Source organism: Ranitomeya variabilis, chromosome 4, assembly GCF_051348905.1.
Source record: "Ranitomeya variabilis isolate aRanVar5 chromosome 4, aRanVar5.hap1, whole genome shotgun sequence".
In the NCBI taxonomy this organism is placed as follows: Eukaryota; Metazoa; Chordata; class Amphibia; order Anura; family Dendrobatidae; genus Ranitomeya; species Ranitomeya variabilis.
In genome coordinates, this window is record NC_135235.1 from 305,068,008 (window position 1) to 305,094,692 (window position 26,685).

The 26,685-nt window shown below is 42.0% G+C and overlaps 1 protein-coding gene and 1 long non-coding RNA gene across 2 annotated transcripts in view; one reads left to right on the plus strand and one right to left on the minus strand.

Moving 5' to 3' along the window:
• The window catches only part of ESPN (espin), a 283,637-nt gene that overhangs the window by 142,196 nt on the left and 114,756 nt on the right, over window positions 1-26,685 (plus strand). Inside the window, exons 6-7 of the mRNA XM_077250372.1 lie at window positions 5,973-6,186; window positions 23,501-23,778. Coding sequence (XP_077106487.1) covers window positions 5,973-6,186; window positions 23,501-23,778 — 492 coding nt within the window. The remainder of the gene's footprint in view (window positions 1-5,972; window positions 6,187-23,500; window positions 23,779-26,685) is intronic.
• LOC143764613 (uncharacterized) lies at window positions 897-21,054 on the minus strand. The gene is made up of 3 exons (XR_013213234.1): window positions 20,957-21,054; window positions 6,933-6,998; window positions 897-977 (listed from the first exon to the last, which is right to left on the minus strand). It is a non-coding gene; the product is annotated as an uncharacterized LOC143764613 (long non-coding RNA).

Sequence of the window (26,685 nt, forward strand, 5' to 3'; positions counted from 1 at the left end):
AACACAGAAGGAAGAACAGCGTGTACTGTGCGTGCAGGAGAGGGAAGCACAGGAGAGTGACAACTGGGGAGGACAGCTGCGACTGAGCTACCTCCCAACAGAGCGCAGACACCGGTAGCTGGAAGACCGAGGTTGTGTCGGACTCTAAGAGGCACAGCAGAAACCGGCAGGACAGCTGGACTACACGTAACCTGTCCGCCCTAATACCCAGGAGACAAGTGGCGCATAGAGCCCGGGTCATGATAGAGACCCTGTAAAATGGCTCGAGCCACCTGTCATATGGGTTTGTGTCCTACTCTTTAAGGAGGACAGAGAGAACAGTGAGGACCTTGTCAGAAGCCACAGGCAACAAGGGACTACACCACAGCGCTAGTAGGAAGACTTCTAACTCCACCTGGTAAAGGGGATTCTGAATTTGCTTTCAAGCCTGCCGGACGCTGCCTGTACCTGTGATCTGGTACCCTGGACTCTGGCTGCCTGAAGTCTTCAGTAAGAATAAATTTAATACACCGCACACTCTAGGGGTATCATTTGTGACAAACTTAGAATTTATTAAAGTGCTATAAGTTTATTATTCAACAATGCAGAAGGCGACCAGAAGTCAAACTGACAACGTTTCGACTCCTCCCGAGTCTTTATCAAGTGGTCGCTGAAAAGAACAAAACATATATAAACAACTGTACAGCAAATATATATACACAATAAACATTATTCTCCATACTGTAGCACACAAAACCCGAGAGAGGGAAAATATATACATATACATACATAACATAGCATATAACAGGTATTACATCCTGTCTCCAGTGAGAAGAAAAATCCTCACTCAGTAGGTAAAAACATCGTTTTGCGTAGGTTAAAGGTGAATTCATACAGTTCAGAGGACGTGGGGCCCGAGAAGATACCAAAGTGAGATTTACCTTAGCAAGGTGAATAAAGGTATAGCATGAGTAGTATCCTTGTAGCGCATAGAGTATCTATAAAGAATAAAGAGTGTTAGTCGGGACCGTAGATGAGAAGCCACCTTAATCTACATAATGGAAAGGGTTTACCTTATACAGTATATTATTATTAAGTGGGTAGCCTTTTCTTGTTGTACTGCCGATATAATCTGTTTAGGATACATAGGGTAAGGATGTACATAATGTAATCGGACACACATAGAGGGGCGTGTTAAGTAGTGGTATAGGAAGTTACCTTGCAGTGCTGGTGGGCAATGAAAGTATCTAGTCCTATACAGTGTGCTATTAGCGCATAAATAACTTAATTTGTCTTGCTGTACCGCAGATGGAACCTGGTTGAAATGCACAGGATTAGGGTGTGTTCAGAGAAGGATGCAGATAGAGGAGCATACTAGGCAGTACTATGTGGTATTACCTGACAGTATTTGTAGGCAGTGAAGGGGTTAGCCTCATATGGTATGCTATCAGCATGTGGGTCTGTCGTGTCACAGGTACAATCTGTTAAGGATGCACCGGATTAGAATGTACATAGGTAGTAAATAGGTAGTAGATAGGGAGCGGTAGTATAGAACATTACCTTGCAATGCTGGTAATATAGGGCTATATATGGAGGATCTCTGGCGGTATCGGTAAGTAGATAGCGTTAGCTGTACTAGGGCTGTAGGTGGAGGACCTCTGCGGGAAAATATACAATATAAGCCAGACCCCTGGGTAGTGCCAGGGCTATGTGTAATGCAGGACAGGTGGCTGCATTTGCATTGGTGGATCAGGGTATTACCTGGTAGTGCTGGGGTGTACGCGGCGCTCCTGCGCCTTGCTGTGTCAGCAGGTGGTGTGTGGCGTCCTGGCTCCTGTATTTGAGCGCGGAGGGACCCGCGGCAGCGGAAGTACGTCATCCGGGACCGGAAGTCCCGCCGCCTGGCGTGTGTGGTCCAGTGCGCATGCGCGAGCGCTGTCAGGGAAACAGGACGCTGTGTACTCACAGCGGTGGTTGCGCCTGCGCTGTTAGGTTACAACGAAACTCCAGTATCTGTGGGGTTAGTGTGCCCTACTCATAAGTATCCAGATAGATCATATAGCAGTATAAGAGTGATCCTAATTAGCATTTAATACATAAGAGACTAGATTTTATTGGGTCATAGATAAGGAAATAGAAATGATGAAATAAAAATAGAGAAAAAAAAAAAAGTCTTCAGTAAACCAGGTAAAGAGATTGCAAACCTGTGCCCCCTCCGTTTCTTTCTACACTATCCACCATCACCAGCTACACACCGGGAGCCCTGGGGACCCAACTTCACCTCTGGGAAGTTATACCATCTTAGCTGCCATAACATCATCCCAGAGGACCCCTTTAAGCAGCGTCGGTCCCCTCTGACCGAATACCACAGGTGGCATCACGAACACAAACTTTATTCAATTCCCTTTTACATGGGCGCCCAGGGCGACGGACCGGGTCGCCGCCACCGTGACACATCCCCTTAAGTACCGGACCCGGTACCGGGTACCCCACGTCCCTGGCGGGCGACTCATATCCGTTCACACTTAGCATAAATCCTGACACACGGATGATGATGAGATTGCGGTAGTGTCATCTAGAGACTCCAGCAGCAGATTATCAGACTGCTGAATATTTCTCTGGATATTTGGACCTTCAGGAATAATTACTATTCCCTGCTCCCTAGTATTACATAGTATTTGTCTTATGGAAGCAGATTGGCGGCATACGGCTCTGTCTGCAGATGGGATTGTGATGTTCTAACCTTAATAGCAAAAAGTAATTGTTACAAGGGAACCCTCAGGAGACCTGAGACAGATTCAGCGCTCCCATGGGGCCGGAGCGGGCTAGGTCGTGTGAGTCTTCATTCCTTCTTCCTTTCTGAAATAATAAGACATTTGTCTTGCGAGCGACGGAGGACAAGGAGCGGACGGGAAACTTTCAGAGCTGGACTTCCCTGCATTGGACTCTGCAATGGGGAACGTAAGAAACCTTTATTATCCTGAGAGTGTTGTGCCAGGTACTGCCAAGATGGCGACTCACCTGAGCAGGTAGAGCAGTAGCCGGGGATAATTGGTGTCATTAGCATGCGAGAAGCGGGCGTAACAGCTCACACACTGCAGGTAATGCCAGGGCCGCCAGGGAATAATGAGACCAGACCCAATATCAGATAGCAGGGAAAATCTGATTATTATATTATATCATGGGGAATTGTGTATGTGTGTATTACATCAGAGCTTCTACCTGATGCATCGTAGACATGTGTCCTATCTATCTATCTATCTATCTATCTATCTATCTATCTATCTATCTATCATCTATCTATTATCTATCTATCTATCTATCTATCTATCTATCTATCTATCTATCTGTCATCTATCTATTATCTATGTATTATCTATCTATCTATTATCTAAAGTGAGAGCAGCACAGAAAGGCTCTCCATGAGCTGAAACGTCGCCATGATGGGCTATTAAACTTGAACACTTTTTGAACTCATTTGCAATGGCTGCCTCTGACTTTTTTGGACTATCTATCTATCTATCTATCTATCTATCTATCTATCTATCTATCTATCTATCTATCATCTATCTATCTATTTATCTATCTATTATCTATCTATTATCTATCTATCTATCTATCTATCTATCTATCATCTATCTATTATCTATCTATCTATCTATCTATCTATCTATCTATTATCTATCTATCTATCTATCTATCTATCTTTCATCTATTTATCTATCTATCTATCTATCTATCTATCTATCATCTATCTATATCTATCTATATCTATCATCTATCTATTATCTGTCTATTATCTATCTATTATCTATCATCTATCTATATCTATCATCTATTTATCTATCATCTATTATCTATCATCTATCTATCTATTATCTATCTATCATCTATCTATTTATTATCTATCTATCCATCCATCCTTTCACTTATGATGCTTTGTGAGACTCCATGTTGTAAATAATATATAAGGCAGGTATGTCTTGCAAAAACACATGTCCGATAATTTCACTTGTCTGGTTTTATCTCTAAGGTGAGCGGACCTCCAGCTTAATGCTGTATGTTTCTGAATAATTTAGGGTAAGGGCGCACTGAGCCCAGCATTGCTCTATGCATTATTCACTTATGTGACTGATGAGGATGAGGGTGGTCTTCCTTTACCTGGACCTTAAGGTTCCTTACATTGTAGCAGAGGTGCAGGCTTTATGCCTATGGCAATCATCCAGAACGATTGGAATTAGGCTCAAGTAGGTATTTAATGATATTTCATATCTTTACGTCTTATCATTGGGGATCAGTACATAGTGATCTTAAACTTCGGTGTCCCCGTATGTATGCAGTTATGTACATTATTTGCTAGCCGTTTAATGGTTAATAGTTGGATTTCAGTTTTTTTATACTAGACATATGTAGGTCAGTGAACTGAGCAGAGTAAATTAGCAGTTTTAGGGAAATTAGGCTAATTGCTATATTTTATGATTTACCTTTGTATTATTTTATTTCGATTTAGGTGTTATTTTTTCTTAAAATCCCCTTACTTAATTTACAGCTATTAATGTGGTTTTAAACTGTGATACTTGTATGTCTGTGTCTGAATATCAGCAGGCAAAGTTACAAGTCATCAGAGGGGTATTCTCTGAGTCTGAGCTCCATCAGTGTTGTCAAAGGGGCATTAAGTTTTATCATAACTTGGAAGCAGTTTTTTATTTTTCTAGCTTGATTGAGAAAATGAAAGAAAATGCAGTATGAATTGCTATGAAACTTTATGTTCCTGTGATAACACTGACAGAGCATCTGATAAATGGTGTCGTCATGGGCACGGAGAGAAAAAAAATTCTTATCCCAGGTCATTTTTAGTGTCCGCAAATTAACAAAAAATGACCACTGCTTCCGAGGCTTGTGTCGTAAATCTGGGCGACTTTAGAAAAGGGTACTGACATATGCTGCAGTAAAGGCACAAAGTGGCAAATGTCACCCATTGGCTGCAAAATAACATGTACACTGTGGTCAGGGGCGTACATAGAAATCCTGGCACCTCAAAGCATAGGACCAAATTGAGCACCCCCTCCAATGGGCCCCCGACAACCATAATGACAACCATCGAGTTCTGGCAATTGCATTGTGAGGGCCTAATGGTGTGTCCGAGGGGGCTATTCATCTATGGTTAAACTGCTGCAATCAGAGCTAGCTCCAGTCGCTGCAATTACTGCTCCAGGTAATGGACATGTCAGGAGAAGTTGGCAGATGCTGCATAGTAGGACTAGGCAGGGCCATTGGGTAACTGGTTTTCCCAATTCATGGGCCTCATGGCGGCTAGGTGGTCTGCTGCTATTGACGGCACACCACGGCCTGTGGTATATGTTTTTTTTCCTCTGGTCCACTGTATAGGAAAGTACAGTCTGCTTTCCTATACAAAAGTAAAAAAGATATACTGATGATGTAAGTCTGACGAAGGGTAAAAAGATGCTGCCAATGTAGTCCTATAAATGCATGTCCAGGAAATTGGCATGACGTGAACAGAGCAGCTGCTTCTCTTCCGCTTTGTCATGGAGTGTGACTGCTGATATCATGCTGATTGATCTCCTTCTCCCTGCTGCCTAACTTTGGGGAGACGCTAACAATCAGCATGTCTGCAGTTGTACCCCGTCGACAGAGCAGCCCAGAAGAAAGAGCTGCTCTGTTGACAAGATTTGTCTGTGATGGCTTTGACCGGGACCTCATAGAACAGGCAGGTAGTTATTAACTTCCGTACCTGCGTGTCATTTTTTTACTAAGCCAAAAAATGAATATAGTCCTTGATAACTCTTTTAATTGGTCCTGAATCATTATAAACTCAGAAATCCAAAAGAATATGTAAAAACGGGGTTTCTAAACAAATTCTACTTAATGTCCTTATTGTGGTATTGAAATTCTGGCCCCTGATGTTTTGTGGATACCATTCAGACTTCTCCTAGGCAGGGCTATTCTGACTCTTCTTACTTTACATTTTGTAGAGCGTGGAACACCGTGTGTTGTCAAGGGATCCATCGGCGGACATGGAGCTAAAGCAGCCTGATTCAGGCATGTCCTCTCCAAATACCACAATGTCCACTCAACCGGCCCACTTTGACATTGGTTCACCTTCAAGTACTCTATCCAACTATGACTCGTGTAATTCCAGCCAATCAAGTGTGGGAGATAAGAAATTAAACCAGCACACAGGTCCAAGTAAGTGGCGTCCCTCTGTTCTACCAATATACACTTGAGGTTGCCCCTAATGATAGAGACCATTCTCAAGCAGTAACCTGATCTTTTTTTGGACTGGTAAAGTGACCATAAAATGCCATTATTTGTTACCTTACAGAGTCATCAGCTGGACTGGTTGATCACTATCCTGAAACATTTTTTTTCTGTCTTTATTCCTTTGTCTTTTTTTTTCTTGGGATTAGACCCAAACACTCATTTTTTTCACTCTTTTGCACATATTTTTAAAAGGGGTGAGAAGACTGAAGAGGACTATGATGCTGTGCATATAGAACATTGATTATCTTTAAATTTTGTTAAAAAATGGCAGGACAGACCTATTAGGAACTTTTGTCTGATAACAGCTTTGGATCCAGAAGTAAAAGTTTTTTGTCTTGAGAAGATCTACATCAGTTAAAGTGGTGTCAAAAAGTGTATGCCCCTTCCTAAGTTCCTATTGTTTTGCATGTTTGTCACAGTTAAATGTGTCAGATCACCAAACAAATTTAAATATTAGACAAAGATAACACAAATAATAAAAAAATGCAGTTTTTAAACGAAAGCTTTTATCATTAAAGAAAAAGAAATCGAAACCTACAGGGTCCTGTGTGAAAATGTGATTGCACCCCTCTTAAAACATAAATTGTGATTTATCACATCTTTGGGAAGCTGAGTTCAAATTCTTTAGCCACACCTGTTTTCAATCAAGAAATCACTTAAATAGGACCTACCTGAAAAAGTAAAGTTGACTAAAAGATTCCTCACAACCTCACATCATGCTGCGATCCACACAAATTCTGGAACAAATGAGGAACAAAATAATTCAGATCTATCAGTCTGGAAAAGGTTGTAAGCCATTTCTAAAGCTTTGGGACTTCAGCGAACCACAGTGAGAGCCATTATCCCTAAGTTGCCAAAACATGGAACAGTGGTGAACCTCCCCAGGAGTGGCCGGCCAACCCAAATTACACCAAGAGCGCAGCGACAACTCATCCAAGAGGTCACAAAAAATACCACAACAACATGCAGAGAACTGCAAGCCTTAGGCTACTTTCACATTTACGTTTTTTTTAATCTGTCACAATGCATCGTTTTTGGAAAAAAAACGCATCCTGCAAATTTGCCTGCAGGATACTTTTTTCCCATAGACTCTTATTGCCGATGGATCATGACGTATGGCCCCACGTTACGTCCGTCGTGCACTGGATGCGTCGGGTTTTGGCGGCCCCTCGTCTCAGAAAAACGTTCAAGGGAACGTTTTTCTGTACGTCGCATCCAGTTTTCCCGTCTGCGCATGCCCGGCAGGAAATGTCTCTCTCTGACTCTTTCCTGCCCGGCAACGCAGATGGAAATGTGAAAGCAAACACTTCCATAGGTACGTCGCGCCGACGCTTCGTGGCGGCCCCGTACCGATGGAAGTGCAAAAGTAGCCTTACTTGCCTCAGTTAAGGTCAGCATTCATGACTTCACCATAAGAAAGAGACTAGGCAAAAATGAGCTGCATTGCAGAGTTCTAAGACGAAAATTAATGCTGTGCAATAACAACATAAAGTCTCATCTTGGTTTTGACAGAAAACATCTTGATGATCCCCTAGAATTTTGGGAGTATACTCTGTCAACAGACAAGACAAAAGTGGAACTTTTGGAATGTGTATGTCCCATTACATCCGATGTAGAAGTAACACAGCATTTCAGAAAAGGAACATCAAGACAAGACAAAAGTTGAACTTTTGGAATGTGTATGTCTCATGACCGTGTATGGCCAATATGGCTACTTTTTACCCCATAACATCCACCACCCACTAACCCGTGAACACAAAACATCATACTTTAAATAAAAACGAGACACAATAATTATTTTTGGATAATTTTGGCCACAGCGGCCAGTTTATTAACAAAACAATAACAAATATTTACTTTAAGCATTAATATGCATGTATGCAAAATTCGAGGGGAGGGTTCTTGGAGTCCACCGGGAAAAAATTCTGGCTTAAAATATTTTGGCAAAACCAAAAAGAACTTAAACACCTCAATTTACCCTCAGCCGTACCACCAGCTCGAGGGCACCATAAATCCCGTTCCAGGAAAAAATTAACCACCACCAGCTCCCAGGGTAAAAACCCCGTCCAGAGCCCGTAACCAAAATGCCAGATCAGCAAACACCATTTTAACTGTCCGGAATTTTACTTAAAAATTCCTTCCCCGCTGAATCAGTATCAACTCCAAGAACCCCACCCCCCGCCAAAACGCCACTGTGACAAATTAATCGCCAGCCTTCACATACCCGTCTACCACCATCCATCCCTATGCCCCAACCTCCGGTAACCCCCAGATAAAAACATTACCGAATAAAGAAAAAAACAAAATTATACATAGGGAGAGTGGGTGGGTCTCTTCACTCTGGCTTCCAGATAGCAACTGACACATTTCCCGCACTTTTCCCCTCATACCCACGCCCCCCACTAAAGTCCCTCCCTATGCTCCCCCTTCCACCCAATCATATTCTCCTGGCCCAAGTTTTAAAAGATGCCTATGACCAAGCACAGTCATGGGGGCCTACATTTAGCTGTGCTTATTCCTGCCCCCTCCTTTACATCCGATGTAGAAGTAACGCAGCATTTCAGAAAAGGAACATCAATACAAGACAAAAGTTGAACTTTTAGAATGTGTATGTCCCATTACGTCTGATGTTGCAGTAACACAGCATTTCAGAACAGGAACATCATACCAGCAGTAAAATATGGTGGTGGTAGTGTGATGGTCTGGAGCTGTTTAGCTGTTTCAGGTCTTGAAAGATTTGCTGTGGTAAATGAAACCATGAATTCTGCTGTCTACCAAAAAATCCTGAATCCTGAAGTGCACTTGGGTTATGCAGCAGGACATTGATCCAAAACACACCAGCAAGTCCACCTCTGAATGGATTAAGAAAAACAAAATTAAGACTTTGGAGTAGCCTAGTCTTCAAAGTCCTGACTTTAATCCGATTGAGATGCTGTGGCATGACCTTAAAAAAGTGGTTCATGCTCAAAAAAAACCCAGTGAGGCTGAATTACAACAATTTTGCAAAGATGAGCGGACCAAAATTCCTTCAGAGACTTGCAAAAGTCTCATTGCCAGTTATTACAAATGCTTTATTGCGGTTGTTGCTGCTAAGGGTGGCCCAACCAGTTATTAGGTTTAGGGTGCAATATTTGGATTTCTTTTACCCTTAATAATAAAGACCTTCATTTAAAAACTGCATTTTGTGATTACTTGTGATATTTTTGTCTAATATTTAAATTTGTTTGGTGATCTGAAACATTTAAGCGTGACAAACATGCAAAAGAATAGGAAATCAGGAAGGGGGATAACACTTTTTCACACAACTGTATCCCACTATCCCTAGTTATAGCCTGGTCATAGACCTGATACTGAACTGTTGGTCCTACAATTAATTGTCCAACATCTATCTCCACTCACTCCATCATAAATGTGTATATTTAGCACCAGACAAATTGGAAACAATGATGCCAGCTACGCCAGGCCATTGTCTGATAAGACATTGCTGTGTTTAACATCGAGTAGGTAATTTTTTATAATAATGATAATGACATGTTAAAGGGAACTTGTTATTTATGCTGATTTATGCTGTCCGAACCGCCAACAGTATGAATCTGAATCTGGCTGCATGATTGCAACCAGGAATGTTTTACTCTAAGTCCAGTGCTTCCGCCAGCAGGCTTATTTCTTCCCTGCTCCAGTTGATTGACAAGTCTCTGTCAATCACCTGGAGTGGTACCGGCCAGTGGTGGGCCGTAGTTGTCAGGTTTTCTTCCTCTGGTCCCCAGATTCTCAAACTATGTTTTCTCTGAAATGATCCAATGTTTCACAGTTTTTCTGGCCATACACATACACATATAAGTCAACAGGAAACCCTGGCACACCAGCCTGACTAAGAAATGGAGGCGGGCTTCCAGGGTTGCTGAGCTGAGATGGAAAATTTCCCACTCTAACAAGCACTTCATCACATTCAAACGGTCCCTTACTACTTTTGGGTCCACACTCACTGCAGCAAAACAACCCTACTTCTCATCGCTCATATCCTCCCTGTCTCACAAACCTAAACAGCTATTCAAAACTTTCAGTTCTCTCCTCCGTCCCCCAGAACCCCCCCTCCACTCATCTCAACTGAAGACTTTGCCTCATTCTTCAAGCAGAAGATCAATAACACCAGAGAAACTTTGGCCTTCAACTCCCGCAGTGCCTCCATATAACTATCAACCCAACTCCTCCAAAACCAGCTTCTCCACCATTACAGAAGATCAATTTTCCTCTCTACTCTCAAGATCACATCTCACCACCTGTGCACTCAACCCAATGCACCTCATCCCAAATCTCACCACATTCTTTGCCACAACCCTAACCTATCTCTTCAACCTGTCACTATCAACTGGTGTTTTCCCCTCATGCTTCACACATGCCTCAATCACACCCATCCTCAAAAAGCCCTCCTTCAACTCATCCTCTTTGTCTAGCTATCACCCCATATCACTTCTCCCCTATGCCTCAAAACTACAAGAAAAACAAGTCCATTTTGAACTGTCCTCCCACCTCTCCTCCTACTCCCTCTTCAATCGCTTATAATGTGGCATCCTACCACATCACTCCACTGAAACTGCCCTGACTAAAGTCACCAATGACTTATTAAATGACAAATCCAAGCGACACTACTCCTTCCTCCTCCTACTGGACCTGTCCTCTGCTTTTGACACAGTGTGCCATTCCCTCTTACTACAGATTCTATCATCTCTTGGCATCACAGACTTTGCCCTATCTTGGATCTCTTCATACCTAACAGACCGGACATTCAGCGTCTCCCACTCGCACACCAACTCCTCATCTTTCCCCCAACTGTCAGTGTCCCTGAAGGTTCGGTTCTAGGGACCCTGCTCTTCTCCATTTACACTGTCTACCTTGGACAACTTTCAGTATCACCTCTATGCTGATGACACACAGATCTACCTCTCTGAACACCATATCACTTACTAATCCCACAATGCCTGTCCGCTATTTTATCCTTCTCTGCTAGATTTATAAAACTTAACATTGACAAAACAGAATTCATCATCTTTCCCCCATCTCACTCAACCCCCCAACAGACCTTTCTATGAAACTCAATGGCTGCTCACTCTCCCTAGTTCCGCAAGCTCGCTGCTTCACCATAACCCTGGACTATGATCTCTCCTTCAAACCGCATATACAAGACCTTTTCACTTCCTGCTGACTCCAACTCAAAAATATTTACCGGATCCATACTTAATCAAGAATCTGCAAAAACCCTAGTCCATGCCCTCATCATCTCCTGCTTTGACTACTGCAACCTCCCGCTCTGTGGCCTCCCTTCTAACACTCTCGCGCCCTTCCAATCTATCCTAAACTCTGCTGCCAGACTAATCCACCTGTATCCCCACTATTCCCCGGCCTATCCCCTCTGTCAATCCCTGCACTGGCTCCACATTACCCAGAGACTTCAGTTCCAAACCCTAACCATGGCATACAAATCCATCCACATTTCTCCTCCATACATCTGTGACCGAGTCTCCTGGTACTTACCTGCACGCAACCTCCTATCCTCACAAGATCTCCTTCTCTACTCCCCTCTTATCTCTTCTTTCCACAATCGCATACAAGATTTCTCTCGTGCATCCCCCCTACTCTGGAACTCTCTACCACAACATATCAGATTCTCGCCTATCGTGGAAACGTTCAAAAAGAACCTGAAGACTCACCTCTTCCGACAAGCCTACAACCTGCAGCAACCCTCGTTCCACCATAGCGCTGCACGACCAGCTTTCCCCTCATCCCTTGCAGCCTGTGATGCCTAACGGGCAGGGTCCTCTCTCTTGCTGTACCAGTCCCTAACATTTATTATTTAATTTAAGATTATTGTAAATGTCTTTTGTTATGTACGCCCCTTTCACATGTAAAGTGCCATGCAATAAATGGTGCTATAATAGTAAATAATGATGATAAAGATACACATGAGAAGGCCGTTGGCCAAAAAATCATTGCGACTGGCAGTCTGCTATCAGGCATGCCTAGTCTATATCTTTTCCAACCATCACCCAAACACATTAGACTGTCGATACTGACGGGTTCGTCCGACATAAGTCTAGTATATATGGCCAGCTAAATACTTTCCTCACTGCAGTTGTGCAGCCAGGCTCTAATCCATGCTGATAGTGTTTCGGTCAGCATGAATCTAATGACGGGTACCCTATAAGATGACCTTAAAGGATAATACAGAAGCTCTTGTTCATATCTGTTAATAAAAAATCAAATAAAAATGACACTAAGAAACACAATCTTCATTTTCATTAAAACAGAAATTAAATCTTCAATTAAAAGCTTAAAACCGACAGTAGACTCCTTGGTCCCATGTTCTGTCCAAGTTTCAGGCTTTTTCTTTGCAGCCATTTAGCGTAGAGTGTGGACGACTGGACGGTGAATGAAAGCCTGACGTTACTATACTGGAATTACTTCGTTTCCCACACTTCCCATTATGTGCTGCAGCATCTTCAGTAACGTCCATAACACTCTTCTAATCCCTTCCATCTATCAGTGATACAGTTGCCGCTGAAACTAATTTTTATTTCTACTGTGATTCTGAAAAAATCATGGTGAAAACGCATCATTTTTCCCACAATTTTTACTCTATGGTGGGCGGCAAAAACTCATATTTTTTGTCACGAAACCGCAACAAAAATGCTAAAATTGGCACATTTTTGCCACAATATAAGTCCAATCCTAACAAAGAGCCTAAAACGCACCTGGTTTGCAAAGTGGCTGGAAACTCCAAAACATCACATACTGACTCTGATGTTAAATTATTACCCGGGCCGTGACCCAAACAATGGTTTAATAGCCATTACACAGAAAGCCAAAACTGCATCATTAATATGGAATAAAAATGAATACTTTATTGATAATACATAGTAAAAATATAAAAAGACTTAATATTGTTTCATGCACAATTGTAGTAAAAGAGAACATATGACATCTGGAGGGAACAAAGGGACTGTTAGCTCCGTAGCTCACATAAAGAGAGAGGGTACAATGCTTAATATAGTGCGAGTGTACTTTATTATGCCCATTTAGTTAACAATATATTACCGAAAAAATGAGATTATCTTACTCATGATAGTAAACCGCCAACATATCACTTACGCTAACGTGCGTTTCGCATTAAATGGCTTCCTCAAGGGGTAAGATTTGCAAAATTGCAGCAACAATGTGGTTTCAGTTCTAATTGTTACATGATTACAGCTGCAATACATAAAATGTCAGTTTTCAAGTTTTTTTAAAATAAAAACTGATGGAGGAGGCATATATTAATAATTAAACATCAGTGATGCCGTGGCCGGATCGCTACAGGCACTGACACAGGAAGTGGAAGCATTCTTCAATTTATGAGAGACACGACCCCTCTACTCGTAGTTCATCTCAGCATCCCTGTTTAGAAGATGTGTGTTCCCTGGTGGCCAGCACTTTATAGAAGTTTTTGGGGTTTATAATATCAAAATTTGAAGAATTACTATCTTTAGGACATTGTCTACTAATTAAAAATAAGCTGTTTAAAAGTACAGTTCCCTGTAAGTAAAATGTTATATGATAACACTAATATAATAATTTTAACTTTCCCAGTACAATTTTATGACTGTTGCATGTAAAAAGAATTTTCTTTCCACAACACTGCTTACTCATTTTTAGTGCGCAGTCAGCCAGCCATATTACTCGCGTGAGGATCGCATTGCAATCCTGGGACTGACCATCAGCTCTCCTGTCCTGAGCGTGGTAGCTGCATAGAAATACATGCTGTCATGCTTAGGTCAGGAAAGCCTAAGGCCAGTCCGAGGATTGCGATACGATCTTTGCTTGAGTAATACGGCTGTCTGCCTACGCCCTTAAAAGGATACTACTACATTTTTTTCTCCAAATTAAGGTAAATATGGGTCCTACATTGCTTAGTCATGGCCTGAAAGTCTTCTTACACATGTCACTCACCACATGGAGAATCATTACCCTTTAGGCCCCAGACAGAGGCCTCACGTTCAGTCAAAGCAGATCTCATGTTTTACACTGAGGAGGGGAAACGCCCCAAAACACGTCTGCAAATTGAGATTCTGAATTGACTTTTATCAAGTCGTATAGCAAGGCTCACTAAAGGGTCGATATTTACTCCTATGTACATGAATATAACTACTATAATACTGCCCCTATGTACAAGAATATACAAGAGTGAAAAACTTGTTGCCTCATTCCCAAGAAGACTCATGGCTGTACTAGGTCAAAAAGGATGCTTCTACTCAATACTGAGCAAAGGGTCAGAATACTTATGACCATGTGATATTTCAGTTTTTCTTTTTTTTAGTTTGCACCCCATCTTGACTGAAAAAAACAGAAATGTAGAAATTTTTGCAGAGTGTACATTAATGAGAAAGAAAATTAGCTTTTTTGAATTTACCAAATAGCTGCAATGAAACAAAGAGTGAAAAATTTAAAGGGGTTTGAATACTTTCTATACCAGCTGTAACTGCTATAATACTGCTCCTTACATACAAGAATATAACTGCTGTAATACCGCCTCTATGTATAACAATATAATTACTATAATACTGGTCCCTATGTACAAGAATATAACTACTATAATACTGATCCTATGTACAAGAATATATCTACTATAATACTGTCCCTATGTACAAGAATATAACTACTATAATACTGCCCCTATGTACAAGAATATAACTACTATAATACTGCCCCTATGTACAAGAATATAACTACTATAATGCTGCCTCCTATGTACAATAACATAACTACTATAATACTGCTCTCTATTCAAGAATATAACTACTATAATACTGCCTCCTAAGTATAACACATGAAAAATGTAGTCTGGAATGTATATCACAACAGGTGACATGTTTTTATATCCATCTGGGATTTGGCCAGCCGCCGCCTGAACTTCCTTTATAGATTTTTCTTTAAAGAAAAACTTTGCACTTACTAGAATGTAGAACAATAGGCTTTTATCTTGGAGTTTTGAGAAGAATTTCTTGCCAGAATCTTGGTGTGCAAAATCTATGTCTGTGATTGCTTTACTATACAGAAAGTTCAAGGTTCTATGTTCTACTCATGGGGTGAATGTTCAGGAATCTTTACTTAACTAAGGCATAATTTTGATAATATAATTGCAGCTATTATCCCCAGCAGTGGTAATGATCTGTGCATTTGCCAACTTTGGTTTTGCTCTTCTGGATTTCATATATTTTATAACCCTTTATGTAGGAAGTTATTTGATAAAATGACTTTAACTGTTTTTTGACTAAGTTATTTGCTAAAGCTGCCAAAACCTCGAGAAGGAAAAATAAGATCAAGTATGTTGCATTTTCACAACGTTGACTTTTTGCACTGTTTATGTCCACTGCTTGTGAGTACTCTATGTGCACTACATAGTAGTATTATACACACACAAATAATAGAAATGAACTAATACTAACATTGGTCTGCACAACCAGACATGTCAAGAACACAACTGTCTTATATCTGTTACAAGTAAATGCAATGACAGTTTCAATGTCTGGAAATAATGGAAAGCTACGCTGACATTCTTATTTTTTACTTGTTGTATTATAAGTTTTACATAAAATTTGACAAATTGAAAGACAGCTTCCACTGGCAATTATTTGCCGAAATAGATACGGTAATCGAGTGTATGAAAAACAATTGTGAATGCAGTCTAATATACAGTACTTATGTGTGTATTGTGACTTTAGTCACTACTCATGGACAAGCTGTGAGGCCGGATAGTAAAAGAGGTCATAAGCCAGCATGGTATGTCATGTACAGAGGGATGAGACAAAGGCATAGTCAGGTAACAGTGCAGGGTCAAAATTCCACGAATGTAGCGGATCACGACAAAAGGGCTAGTTAAACGGATGGTCAAGGCAAATCCAAGGTCAAGGAGCAAATACAGAATATTATGATGAAGGGTGCACCAAAAGCGATAATCCTAAATAAATACAATAGGGTGCAGTGCCAAGTCCAATATAAATGTAGAACCAAGAACCAAGAAAACAGATTGGACCATGAAATAGGCACGCACTATCCAATAAAACATTTGTTTATATTTTCTCTATTTGGTTGGTTGTGCGTGCCTATTTCATGGTCCAATCTGTTTTCTTGGTTCTTGGAGCAAATACAGAATGCAAGACTAGGAGCACAGAGCAAACACGCACCTCATGATCGAAGCTACAATTGGAATCAATCTAAGGCGGAGAGCCAGCTAAATAGCCACATAATTACTCTGAACAGGAGACACATGGATGAAGCCCCAGCACACCTTGGTCCTGATTGGACAGCTAAACTGTCACTCAACACACTGACGGCTCAGCATTTCCCAGCATCCGATTGGATGTTTAAGATGTCAATCACCATACTGACAGCTCAGCACACACTTTGTCCTCGATTGGATGGTAGAACTATCATTCATTGCATCCAGACACACTAATAGGAGGAATCGTGACATTAATATTCAGAAATTAATATAATTTTGTCATGATCCAGTCCGGAGTTTGTTTTCTGTCTCTGGACTGGTCATGCAGGAGTTATCACCCTGTGCCTCGTTTTGGATCTGGCTGGGCTTTTTCAGTCCTCTGCAGTCTGCTGGCCAGCGTCAGTGATAGTTTATGCTTCCAGGCTAGAGCAGCTGACCCATGTACCCTGGTGATCCTTCTGCCTGACTTCCCGTATTTGTGTGAGACCCATTCCCTATCCTTTATGTAGTGTTCATCTGGTTGTTTTCCTTACAGTGTATGACTCAGCCTGATTTCTGAACCCCGCCTCTTGTTTTCCATCTCTGCTACCTCATTCCCTGACCAGATTTGACTCTGGCTTGTACCCCGACGTTGTCTTACGTCTCACATTTTGGATACCGCTCTCCTGTTTGGCTCTGACTTCTGGCTTGTCTCTGACTTTGTGCATGCTGTGACCTCTGGTACTTCTGCTCTTGACAGTTTCAGACTCTGCTTGTCTGACCACTCTTTCGTTACTTGTGACACCTGTGCAGCTGCTCAGTGTTGCTACGCTGTTAGTGTGCAACCTCTCTTCCCTCACCAGCACCCCCTGGTGGAGGTTGCGCTAAACAGCACTGCAGCCGCATCACAATTTTCTTCTCTATTTCTCTAAATTTAGTTCTCAGAAATTTCTATAAATGGTTCTCTGCAACTTTATCTTAGATCTCTTTCACACGTCAGTATGTCCGGTACGTGTAGTGACGTCACTGAGCTTGAACTGCGGTGACCTCATCACTTTTTCCCATGGTGCTGAGGTCACCGCAGTTCTGCCCGGCTTGGAATGCAGCCTCCCTGACCAGCGGTAACCTCGATGATGTCACCGCTAGTCACTGATGCTGTTTTCACATAAGCTCATTCACCAGTGGTTCTCAGCCTGGACGGTCACATCTTGGCACCTTCCAAGTTGAAAACTATTTATCCCCCAGACATGGATTATGACGTGGAACAGAAAGATGGACAGGTGAGGGATATTATTGTTTTTTTATTTTTGTTTTATTACAGGAGACGAGGGATTTGGTGGAATTAGGCGTTCGGTGAATATAACGGTGTTTGTTCTTTTAAATAAAAATGGAAAACTGTGCTTTGTTTTATTTCTAACTAGCTGTACTACCCGGCTTCGCCCGGGTTAATTACTGCTGTTAGCAAAATAGAATGTGTTAACAAAAATTTATTCTGCACACAAAAACCACAAAACAAATAGATAGAAATGTAATTATTAAAAGGCAAAAACTAAGCTAATAGAAGAATTTCACAACATATATTAGCTTTGTTATACTGAGAATGTCTTTGTTGCCTATATTAACCAATCAGAGCTCAGGTTAATTAACTGTAGCAAAATAGAAGCTGAGCTGTGATTGGTTGCTATTGGCAGCCTGATAAATCCCCAGCCAACAGGAAGCCCTCCCCCCTGGCAGTATATATTAGCTCACACATACACATAATAGACAGGTCATGTGACTGACAGCTGCCGTATTTCCTATATGGTACATTTGTTGCTCTTGTAGTTTGTCTGCTTATTAATCAGATTTTTATTTTTGAAGGACAATACCAGACTTGTGTGTGTTTTAGGGCGAGTTTCATGTGTCAAGTTGTGTGTGTTGTGTTGCGTGTGGCGACATGCATGTAGCGACTTTTGTGAGATGAGTTTTGTGTGGCGACATGCGTGTAGCAACATTTTGTGTGTCGAGTTGCATGTGACAGGTTAGTGTAGCAAGTTGTGTGCAGCAAGATTTGTGCATGGCGAGTTTTGCGCGTGGCGAGTTTTATGTGTGGTGCGTTTTGAGTATGTGCAAGTTTTGTGTGAGGCAACTTTTGCATGTGGTGCAACTTTTGTACATGTGGCAATTTTTCTGTGTGTGGCAATTTTTCTGCGTGTGCAAGTTTTGCGTGTGGCGAGTTTTCCATGAGGTGAGTTTTGCACGTGTGGCGAGTTTTGCATGTGGAGAGTTTTGCGCGTGGCGAGTTTTGAGCGGCGACTTTTGTGTTTCTACTTTTATGTGGCGAGGTTGGTGTATGTGTGGTGAAATGTGCGCTGAGGGTGGTATATGTGTTCGAGCACGTGGTAGTGTGTGGCGCATTTTGTGTGTGTGTTCATATCCCCGTGGTGGTGTGGTGATTATCCCATGTCGGGGCCCCACCTTAGCAACTGTACAGTATATACTCTTTGGCACCATCGCTCTCATTCTTTAAGTCCCCCTTGTTCACATCTGGCAGCTGTTAATTTGCCTCCAACACTTTTCCTTTCATTTTTTCCCCATTATGTAGATAGGGGCAAAATTGTTTGGTGAATTGGAAAGCGCGGGGTTAAAATTTCACCTCACAACATAGCCTATGACGCTCTCGGGGTCCAGACGTGTGACTGTGCAAAATTTTGTGCCTGTAGCTGCGATGCCTCCAACACTTTTCCTTTCACTTTTTCCCCATTATGTAGATAGGGGCAAAGTTGTTTGGTGAATTGAAAAGCGCGGGGTTAAAATTTCACCTCACAACATAGCCTATGACGCTCTCGGGGTCCAGACGTGTGACTGTGCAAAATTTTGTGGCTGTAGCTGCGACGGTTCAGATGCCAATCCCGGACATACATACATACACACACACATTCACACATTCAGCTTTATATATTAGATAAAGGACTTTATTTGGGCTGTGTCTTTATTTACAGTATAACTATAGGATAAGTAATGGATGCGTGTCTTATAGACACCTCTCCATTACTAAGCCGTGGACTTGATGCCCCCTACAAGCCTGAGAATACCAGCCCCCAGCTGTCAGCTTTAGCAAGGCTGGTTGTCAAAAATTGGGGGGACCCCACACCATTTTCTTTTTAATTATGTAATTAATCTAATAAAACAGCAAGGTAACCCCTCTATTCTTGATAACCAGCCTGGCTAATGCTGACAGCTGAGAGTTGCAGCCCTCAGCTGTCAGTTTTGCCTGGCTGGTTATAGAAAGTACAGGGTAACCCACACTGTTTTCTAATTTATTTATTTATAACGCAGGCGGCGGGTGATGAATACTCCCATCAGATGCTTCTGCTGTCATTGTTATTAGCAGCAGCAGGTGTAGGCTGAAGGCAGTAATAGTTCCATCAGCTGCCACCTGCTGTCATTGTTATCAGTTGAATACAACTCTCATCATTCGCCAGCAGAGCAGGGGAGAATGATGCGAGCCATCTTCAGCACCCGGCACCGAGGAATAGCGCTAACTGTACCGCTGCTTCCCTGGCATCGATGCCTGTGGTACTGATGTGGCACATAGTTGCCACACATGTGCCACACGTATTACACAGGCGGACACGGATATCTCTGGTACTGTTTTTTCCGGCATCGGAAATATCAGAACGTGTGAAACTGGCCTTATCCTTCGGAAAGGCTATCAATATCTGATCATAGAGAGTGCACATAGAGAAGTATATTTAGTAAGGTTGTCTATTGACCCTAGCGTAAACCATACAGCGCGATTTAGTATACACCCCTGCTATAAATTAAAAAAACTGTCGAAGGCGAAAAAACAGTAGTGATATTCGACTGGTAAAGTCCCACAAAGGCCAAAACAAGATGATGAATTCCATGCCAGCTAGTGCTCTGGCCGGCAGCACTAGAGACACAGATGAATTCCGGGAGGTGGTTCCAAGGTGACATCACTACAGATCACAAGATGGACCAAAATGATTTATTTGAAAGCAAACAGTTCAGTCTTTCTGTTCAAACCTTATTTAGCATCTACGGGTATTTAAAAAATCCATCTGCTTTCAAAGCATGACACTTGTGATATATGATCACCACCATATATAACCCCTTCTGATATACATGTAATGTGATCATTGAAATTAAAATGTAAATGTTGAGTTTTTCACATTTATTGACTTTCATCTGCTGTCATTTCAATTCACCGGTGGGTTTATGTAACTCCACTGCACCACTATTGTGATTTTTTCCGGATGTAAGTCCTTGTATGTTTTATTTTCTTTATAATTTGAAATTTCTAAATAAAGAATTAAAAAAAAAAAAAAAAGAAATTAAAATGTACCGTACATTCCCCGCACTATTAGTAAACTGACTGATTGGGGTTCTCGTATCATATTTACGACATGCAATACCCTTTCAACATTTTTCTCTAGTTGATGCTATTAAATTACTTACCGTATATTGTTTTTCTAAAAAGAAATTACTAGTGATGGCATCACTGCTCCGATCATGTTAGACTGTAATCTGTCTTACATACAATTCTAGAAATCTCCAATCCACGCTGGCGACACCTCTGTTATCACCTCCGGTTTCACATGTATTCTATGTAAAACATCAAGCTGTTATTTCATTCGCTTTCCAGGATTATCATGTAATCCTGGGACTCGTGTTTCAAAGAAAGTATACAAAGCCATAGAGGCGCGAATGATGTGTCATGAGTTCATCGGACTTTGTACTTTTATACGAGTCTCACGTCTTATTTATGTCACTACATTCTTTCCATCATAAGCCATTTATTTCCATTCACCCTCTGTAAATCTGGAATTAGACTCCTGTAATAAGGGGGTTAGACTAAGGATCTGATTCCTTCCCAGAAACAGCACCATCCTTCACCACAAACTGAAGTATGCATTGCAGCTAAGGTTTTTTTTTAAGTGATTGGGGCACAGTTGCAATACCAGACGCAGCCCATGAACACTGGTGGCGCTGTTTTTACATCAAAAGTTGCTAAAGATTCATAAATCTGTGCAATCTAAGTCTGAAAGTAAATAGACAGAAATGTAAAAAAATACAGGTTACAAGACTGCTGTAAATGTTCATTGATTCCATATTATCAACCCATAATCTCTGTGCCCACAACCAACTGTAAAGTGAATGTGTTATCAGAAAACAATCTACTGTTTAAATCAGGTTTGTATCTTACATGTATTTTTAAAAACATTCATTTTTTTCATATAATGATGACCTTTACTAGAAGAAAAAAATAGCAGTCTTGCAATTGGGGGCTATTTTAGACTTGCTTTAGGAAGAGTTGCCAGTACTTTTCCTATCCTTAAAGGCACACTAACAATGATGAGTAACACTTCTATGCACAGCTGATAGCATAAGATCCATCAAGCACAATAGGTGATGTTACACCTCACCTCCTCCCCCTCCCTTCTCAGTGACCTGTGCACATGCACATTAGATGCTTCACTACAAAAGACAGAGTCTGAGTCAGTCTTTTGCTTCTAATGTACAGGTGCTTCTCACAAAATTAGAATATCATCAAAAAGTTAATTTATTTCAGTTCTCAATACAAAAAGTGAAACTCATATTATATAGAGTCATTACAAACAGAGTGATCTATTTCAAGTGTTTATTTCTGTTAATGTTGATGATTATGGTTTACAGCCAATGAAAACCCAAAAGTCATTATCTCAGTAAATTAGAATAATTAACAAAATACACCTGCAAAGGCTTCCTAAGAGTTTAAAAAGGCCCCTTAGTCTGTTTCAGTAGACTCCACAATCATGGGGAAGACTGCTGACTTGCCAGATGTACAGAAGGCAGTCAGTGACTGAGAGATACCAGACCCAACAATGCAGACGAGCTGAAGGCTGCTATCAAAGCAACCTGGGCTTCCATAACACCTCAGCAGTGACACAGGCTGATCGCCTCCATGCCACGCCGCATTGATGCAGCAATTGATGCAAAAGGAGCCCCGACCAAGTATTGAATACATTTACTGAACATACGTTTCAGTAGGCCAACATTTCGGATTTTAAAATCATTTTTTCAAGCTGTGTGTGAACGTAGCTTTATTCTCATCACCCACATATGCAAATTGTCCTGTACTAAGTCTGGGGCACTGATTCCACCGTCTAGTCTGGCGCTGCAGTCACTAATCAATGCCCCCAGGATGTGACTGACATTCTCCAACCTGTAATCACCTAAGATGATGATGTGGACAACTACGACCATCCACGCAATTTCACTCCTCCCTGCACAGATGCAGTGATTGCTCCCTGGCTTCATGCACCTTCCTAAGGAGGTATTAGGTCAGGTGACTGCATCCTGTTTCACTTTGTCTGTCCAGGGAGGAGTGAAGATGCAGTTTTTGCAGACAGATAAATAATTGTGTAGTATATCAACGAACAACGACACAATTATATTTTTGGATTATGGCTCTAAATAATTTTGGGGGCAGTTTAGGGTTCTTGGGGAACTGACAGCTTCCCTTTAAAAGAAATCTCAGCAGGTTTTTTCTATGTAATCTAGGGGCAGCATAATATAGAGACATAGACCTTAATTTCAGTGATGTGTCACTTACTGGGCTGCTTGTTGCAGTTTTGATAAAATCAATGTTTTCTCTGCTCCAGATCTATCAGTTTTCTAAATACTGAGCTCTGTATAACCCCGCCTACACCACTGATTGGCTGCTTTCTGTGTACACTGTGCATAAGCAGAAAGCTGCCAATCAGTGGTGGGGGCTTGGTTGGACTACATGATAGCAGGTTTACTAGTCCTCTAGTGATAATCTCCTGCTGAAAAAAACAGTGATTACATCAAAACTACGGCAAGCAGCCCAGTGAGTGACACATTGCTGTAGTTGGGTGCTCGGTCTCTACATTGTGATGCTCTCAGATTAGGTGGCAAAAACCAGATTCCCTTTAATTTCTTGAGGGTCTTACTCATATATCACTTTAAAAATATGATTTTTTTTGTATTTTGTTTCAGGGCCCCCTGAAACTGCCATCACAGATATGCAGACCTACATGGACATGCTAAATCCTGAAGTAGATCCTAGTGGCAGTAAGAAAATAGATGCAACCACCAACCCTCCGCCACCTCCTCCTGCCTTTCCACCGCCTCCACCGCCTGCTCCTGATGCTTCTCTACCGCCTCCCCCATGCTATCCTGCACCAAACCCTCCTGAGGGTCAGCACACATCGGAGATCTACGTACAGGCGAAGAACAACCTCCGACATGTCGAGAGTGAGGTCCTAAATGAAGAGGTAATATCTGAACTTAAAATTCTCGGGGAATTCTAGGGAAATTCACACATTTTTGAAAGTTGGCCGAAATTCAGTAACGCGCGTCTTGGGCTCTATGTACTAAAATGCGCAGGTGGAAATGTTTTGCTTTAAGACTTAAAGAGTTAAGTCTAATAAATATCCAAAACATTTTCCAGACAATCCCAGAAGATGATGGTAGAAAGGAGCTGACTTCTCAGCTATGAGTAGAGTCCACGGATAATTGAGTAGTTTTTAAAGGGGAAGTCCATTCTAAGCTTGTGTCTTGTATATACAGGAAATATATATAATCGCCAGTTGGGACTTCCGGCCGCTGTCCCCGAATCCCATAAGGCCCCGCGGCAGTGTCACTTGCACAGGCGCAGTTCGTGGCGCAGTAACAGCCACAGCTGCGCACTCTACCCGCACATGCGTTGTAACGGCGCTGCTGTTACTGCGCCTGCGAATTTCACCACACCCCCGATGCGATAGCATCGGGCCTATTTCTAGTTTAAGTATAAAGTCATGTTCCTTTTCTCTGTCCATCCATTGTACACAGTAGAGCTGGATGGAATACTATATATCACAGTTAGGTCCAGATAGATTTGTCCAGTGTCTTAAGCATGTGAAATGCTGCTCGAATGGATTGAGATCTGGTGATTGACTCAGCTATTGAAGAATATACCACTCCTTTGCCTTAATAAACTTGTCGGTTGTTTTCTCAGTATGTTTTGGGTCATTGTCCATCTGTACTGTATAGCATCATCCAATCAACCTTGGTGCGTTTTTGTTGAATCTGAGCAGAAAGTATAGCCCTGTACTCTTCAGAATTCATCCAGCTGCTTCCGTCTTCAATCGCATCATCAACATCGGTGACCCAGTGTCATTGGAAGTTTCTTCTGTCCAAGTGAAGCGAGACCATGTTGTTTGCTGTGGGCCGGAATTGAGTTCTGGTTGCCCTGCAACCCCATTTTCTGCACGGATGTCTAGGTGGAGTGTGTGGTGTGGTGGAGTATGTTCCTTACTCACTTTTGCTTCAAGAGTCCTGTTATCTGCCCGTCCATGGGACCGTTACCATCTACAAACAAGACAGGAGACCTTGGGTCCAGATTAACAGGTCTGACTTTACTGTGCAATTACCGTAATTTACACATGGCTGCAACATACAGATTAAGACAAAGACTCCTTTTAGTGATGTTCCCTTGGTTTTGCGATCCATCAGTCCTTGTCCCTGTCCTGTCCTTAGACCCACCATCTTCACCTCACTCCTCAACTCGGCTGACATCTTCTTCATCAGGGACACAGAGGCATGACTCTCTAAACTTTTTCCGGACCTTAGGGCCAACACTGTTCCGGCGTCCAGACATGACCCAAGCTGTACCCTCATTCTTCTAGGAAACTTATACTGACCAGGCCTGTTGTCTTCTGCTGCCGCTTAGCTGAACTAGAACCTGCTAACTCTGCTATGTTTACACTTGCTGTCTACACCACCCAGAACTTGCACGTGATTGAGTCCTTGACTCTAACTGAACTCTATCTATGACTGACTGCAACCCGGAAAACATTTTCTATAAACCTGATCTAACCCCTCCCAAACTGTGGGCTAATCCCAACTCTATGAGTTATCTAATCCCTAGTGTAGTGCGAACTGTATCCCTATCTACATTATGGTACCCCTAGTCAATATACCTCCCGCATTCCCAGGTACGGCCTTAGGCATAGCCTGTAGGAGAACCGAACACACATAGGAAAAAAAATATATAATATTACTTTTTATCAAACTTAAAACATAAATACATAAAACTTCCCAACAACCCCTTTGTTGCCACGACATCTTCTTCATCCCAGACTCCCCCCTACACAAGAAATGCTTTTCCAGAACTGGGATGACTCCTATTGTTGTTTATTTGGCAAAGTCTTATCTGGTCTTTCTATTTTTAAGGCTGATTAATGGTTTACACTTGTGGTGAACCCTCTGTATTTCGTCTCATGAAGTATTTTCATTATGGCAGACATAGATACTGAAACACCTACTTCCTAGAGAGTGTTCTTCACTTGGGTGAATATTGTGAAGGGGTTTTTCCTCACTGTGGAAAGGATTCTCCAATCATCCACCGCTGTTGTCTTCCGTGCATGTCCAGGCTTTTTAGGTTCCCAAGCTTACCAGTGCGCTCTTTTTTACTCCTAACATTTCTGCTATCTCTCTAATAAATTTCCTTTTTTTTCAGCCTAATGATGGTCCATTTCACTTCTATTTTGAGCTCCTTTGACCAGGTTGTGGGTTCACAGCAACAGTTTGCAAATGCCACTCCGGGAATTCGCCCCAGACCTTTTACCTTCTTAATTTATGATGGATTAACGAGGGAGTAGCCCATGAAGCCCATTAGACCTTTTGAGATAATTGTGCAATTACCTTTGATCCCTTCAAAAAGAGGCAGTTACATATTAAAGGGAACCTATCACCCCGTTTTTTAAAAATTAGATAAAAATAGTGTGAAATAGGGGCAGAGCTGGGCTTTACATTAGTGCCTTTTTGGTGCCTTTACACCCCCGTTAGGCTGCCGAAATACCTTTGTGAAGTGGCCGTTTTGTCCTGTCACTCAAGTTGGTCAGGTCGGATGGGCGTGGTCACAGCGCTGTTTCTCCCCCAGATCAGGCTCATCATTACGTTGGTGGCGTAGTGGTGTGCGCATGTCCAAAGAGAAGATCCACTGCCCAGGAGATTCAAAACAGCGCGGTCTTCGCTATTCGCCGTTTACCGGTGGGCGCGGCCATCTTTCCTGTGGCTGCGCGTGCGCAGATGGAGCGCTCTGCTGCCCGGGGCTTCAGGAAAATGGCCGCCGCGATCTCCATCTGCGCACGCGCGGAATCCCGCGGCCATTTTCCTGAAGCCCCAGGCAGCAGAGCGCT